This window comes from Gekko japonicus, unplaced genomic scaffold (assembly GCF_001447785.1).
Source record: "Gekko japonicus isolate JY-2015 unplaced genomic scaffold, Gekko_japonicus_V1.1 scaffold4057, whole genome shotgun sequence".
NCBI classification, from domain to species: Eukaryota; Metazoa; Chordata; class Lepidosauria; order Squamata; family Gekkonidae; genus Gekko; species Gekko japonicus.
In genome coordinates this window covers 58,821-63,286 of record NW_015162600.1, presented here as the reverse complement: position 1 = coordinate 63,286, position 4,466 = coordinate 58,821, and the positions used below count along the sequence as shown (strand labels likewise).

Here is a 4,466-nt window from a genome sequence, read left to right as displayed (position 1 = left end):
TACCTATTTATCTACTTGCAATTTCTTGCTTTCGAACTGCTAGGTTGGCAGGAGCTGGAACTAGAGACGGGAGCTCACTCCGTCATGCGGCACACTCGGGTCTCGAACTGCTGAACTATCGACCTTCCACAGGCTGCAGTTCAGCATCTTAACCACTTGAGCCACCGCAGCTCCGGCTGAGCTGATCTAGCAGAGATCAAAACCCCATGTTATCCATATAGCCCCAGGCAAAACCTGATGATCACTCTAACGAAAGGATTGGGCTCAAGTTTGACTGTGGTACAGTTGGATGGTCGAGGACTGGTCCTGCTCCAGTGGGCCACCGCAGGGCACTGGACAGTGTTTGGCACTTGGTAGGCTGATTCACATCCTTCACCCCAGAGACCTGAGCTACCCCTTCAGAACACAAACTCTTTTCAGAAGGGTTCAACGGGAAAACAAACATACCCAGGCTCTGTGTTTGGGAGATGATTGTCAAGTTAAAACGAGGACAGGAGAACAGTGTACGGCATCCTGAGCTCCTTGGAGGGAGGACGGGATAAAAATTTTGCCCACCAGTAGATAAATAGTTATTTTTGTTAAAATATGATAGATCAAAGAAGCACACGAGGGAGGGCCTTTTCAGGGGCAGCCCCACAATTATGGAACAGCCTACCCAAGGTAGAGTTGCCAGGTCTGATTGTCATGCTGGCGGAGGGATTGGGGGGGGGCATTCTGGGAGTGGGCGGGGCCTTGCACGACGTGCATATGTCACCCAGAAGTGAGGTAGGCACGCCAGTGACATTGGAGGTGACACTCTGGTTTTTGGGCACAACTCTATGGTAAAATCACCCTCAAACCATAGAGTTCTGCCCAAAAACCAGAGTTTCACACACACCCCAAAAGTCACCAATGTGCCTATGTCACTTCCAGGTGACGTCAGTGCATCGCACGCAATGTCTCTGTTTGGGGTGGTGGGAGAATTTCCTCCCGCTGGCCAGCTGGTCACCAGTGGACAGGAGCCCACGAAAGTCAGGGATCCCTCCCCACCCCCACCTGGGGAATGGTAACCCTACCCCAAGAAGGTGCGCCCGGCCCTCTCACTTCCGATCTTCAGGAGGCAGCTGAAGACGTTTTTATTTAGGACTGCATTTGATTAATGCGGTCCTAAATTGCAATTTTAAATTTTGGTTTCATGCAGGGGTCAGTTCATAGAAAAAGAAGTGCAGGAGCTCATTAGCATAACTCATTAGCATAACTCATTTGCATATGCCACACCCCCTGACATCACCGGAAGTGTGTCAGAAGGCAACACCCACCGCTCAGGCTCCACTGGACTGTTTTGGATTGCTAGCTATTGGGGGGGGGGGAACATGCAGATCTGTCCTCACAGAGGAGGGAGAGCTTGTACCTGAATAAAACTTGGTCTTAAAGGTGCCACTGGACTGTTTTGGAACCGGGGGACAGGGGGGGCTCTGCAAGTTACCTGGCTGCTTCTTGCTCTGACTGAGGGCTGCTGGGAGCAGGGGGCGGGGCTTGTTGCATGTGCCTGCCCCCTGGGCTCTTTACTGCTGGGGCTCCGCTCCTGTGCGCTCCTGCAGGAAATGACCCCTAGTTTTATGTACTCTGTTTTATGTACTTTGTTTATATTTTAAGCCACCTGGAGCTCCGAAAGGAAGAGTGGCGGCTAATAAACGTCTAACATAAATAAACAAATGTTCTTTGTTTTCTGTAGATGATGCCGATTCGGAATCCATGACGGAGGAGTCTGATGAGCCCAACACATCCGACAGTGAGGTTTGTCTTCTTTTCAGTATCCCGTCCTTCAGTCTCCACTGGCACTTAGCTCAAGCCTTGCATTGCCTTTCTCACCCAGCTAGCTTACAGCCAGCTTTCACTGGAGCCTTTATTAGGAAGCAACTGGATAGGCCTTTGACTCACAAAAGTTCAAGCCCTAGAAAAATGTGTTGGTCTTTAAGGTGTTACTGGACTCGAATCCAATCTCCTCCTCCTCCTCTTCTTCTTCTTCTTGAATACCCACAAAAAGAATCCTGCATTAGAAAGGGTTAGCCATTCGAAAGTGGATGGGAACAAAGAATCGCAGCAAAAGGAGTTTTGGTAGCTGCGGGGCAACAGTGTGCTGGAAGCGGCCTGAACGCAGATCCCTGTAAAACAAATGCAGAAACAAGAGCAAGCCCCGACACAAAGTGGAAGTGAAAGTGGGAGGGAAGGCAGAATGGAAGAACAGGATGCACTCAGACACTGAGGCAAAATACAGGTGCAGAAAGGTCCAAAGCAAAAGTCTTACCGTGACACATTAACCGGTACAAAAATTATATAATCGGATCAGTGTCAGTAAGCTGAATACAGTGGTGTAGACCGCAGTCCCTAAGAATTTATCTAAATAACTTTGTGAATCATTTTGTATAGTGCAACTCTATTGCCTGAGTGGAACACCTCTCTTGAATAATTCAGTTTTGCATGATTTGTGGAAAGCCAGGAAAGTAGGAGCCTTCGTGACCTCCTCAGGCTGAACATTTCATAAAGTCAGTCAGTGGTGATGCCTGGGGCAGTGCCATCGGCCGTCTTTAACCCCTGAGGACTGCTACAAAGATGGCAACTGTCCCCTTTGGAATCCATCCCTGGGCAAGCGGAAACGATCTACAGCATTTTGTTGCTGGTCCCAACTTGTAATTTATAAAACCATTTGGTAAGGATCAGATAGGAGCTGCGGTGGCTCAAGTGGTTAAGACGCTGAACTGCAGGCTGTGGAAGGTGTCAGGCTGTGGAAGGGTCAGCAGTTCCAAACCCGGGTGTGCCGCATGATGGAGTGAGCTCCCATCTCTAGTTCCAGCTCCTGACAGCCTAGCAGTTCAAAAGCAAGAAATTGCAAGTAGATAAATAGGTACCACTTTGGTGGGAAGGTAACAGCGTTCCGTGCACCTTGGTGTTTAGTCATGCTGGCCACATGACCACGGAAACATCTTCGGACAGCGTTGGCTCTTTGGCTTTGAAACGGAGATGAGCACCGCAACCCTAGTCGGACTCGACTGGCTTTTGAGCAAGGGGAACCTTTACCTTTACCTTTTAATGATCAGATGGAACAGCTGCTGCAGGAGACAATATAGGGAGGGGAGGAGCTAAAGGGCTAGGGTTGCCACCCTCCAGGTGGGGACTGGAGATTTGGAACTACAACTGATCTCCAGACTACTTAAATCACTTATTTATTACTTATTTGTTTGACACTTTTATTCCACTTCTCCTGGAGCAAATGGAAGGAGGACTGCACGGGATTATGACCTAACCAACGTTCCTCCCCTCCACTCTTCCGGGCTCCACCCTCAACCCAGAGTTGGTAGCCCTATAAGAGCCAGTTTGGTGTAGTGGTTAGGAGCACAGGCTTTAATCTGGGAGAACCGGGTTTGATCCCCCACTCCTCCACATGCAGCTGCTGGTGTGACCTTGAGTCAGTCACAAGTTCTCTCAGAGCTGTTCTCTCAAGGGCAGTTCTCAAAAAAGCTCTCTCAGCCCCACCTGCCTCACAGGGTGTCTGTTGTGGGGAGGGGAAGGGAAAGGAGATTGTAAGCTGCTCTGAGACTCCTTTGGGTAGTGAAGGGTAGGGTAATAAATCTCTTCCTCTTCTTCTGTAAGGACAACTGCTCCCTGTAAGGACAACTGCTCCCTCTTCTGTAAGGACAACTGCTCCCTCTCCCTGAGAAGGGATCCTTGCTGTCTTACCATTTTATATGGGGAATACAGATTCGTTTTCTGATAAGACCATCATAGGCCAACATTTCGCATGGGACCCACGCACAATTTTCATTGGAGTAGAAACAGCCAATCACATGCAATGCAGAGCAATGATTCTTGCCAGCACTGGGAACCCATTGATTCCTACGTGTGAGTTTTGGTGGCAGGGGTAAATGATTTCCACATGTGACTTTTTTATTTATTTCCATTTGAATTGGTCAGCCACCTTAGTGGCCCTTGTGAGGGCAGAAATGAGGGACATACGTTTTGTAAAATTCATTCATTAATCCCCCCCCCCTTCATCTGTGTAGGTGACTGGTACAGGGAACGATGAAAGCTTCCCAGGTGCTTCTGTGAAAGGAAAGTATTGCGGCGTAAAGGAACTGCCAAAGAAGCGGAAACGGGGACAGGATTCGTGGCCCGAAGGTACAAAAGGGAGTCTTTTTTCTAATTCTGCGTTGCAAACTGTGCCCCGTTTTGTCGCTAGAGAACCTCCGGTTTTGCGACAGAAGCCAACAGTGCTGAATCGCACCTGTTTACTGAATCAAATCTGTCTTTCCACCACGGTGTAGCCCTGATAAACCAGATTTAAACCAACTGTGTGTGGCGGGGGACGGGGGGTTTATCTCACTATTTGTTCAGTAGGGGTCTAGCACCCATGATCCCTGAAGCTTAGGTCGTGCATTTCCTTATTCATCCTCGCAAAAAACCTGCCATTCTCGCTTTATTAGCAACAG

The 4,466-nt window shown here is 49.0% G+C and overlaps 1 protein-coding gene across 1 annotated transcript in view; it reads left to right on the top strand.

Annotated features, from left to right (window-relative positions):
* RBBP8NL (RBBP8 N-terminal like) overlaps nucleotides 1–4,155 on the top strand; it is a gene marked incomplete at its 3' end in the record, with an annotated part of 36,887 nt that extends 32,732 nt beyond the window's left edge. The window contains exons 11-12 of the mRNA XM_015406471.1: nucleotides 1,715–1,776; nucleotides 4,041–4,155. Coding sequence (XP_015261957.1) covers nucleotides 1,715–1,776; nucleotides 4,041–4,155 — 177 coding nt within the window. The remainder of the gene's footprint in view (nucleotides 1–1,714; nucleotides 1,777–4,040) is intronic.
* Between the last annotated feature and the right edge of the window lie 311 nt (nucleotides 4,156–4,466).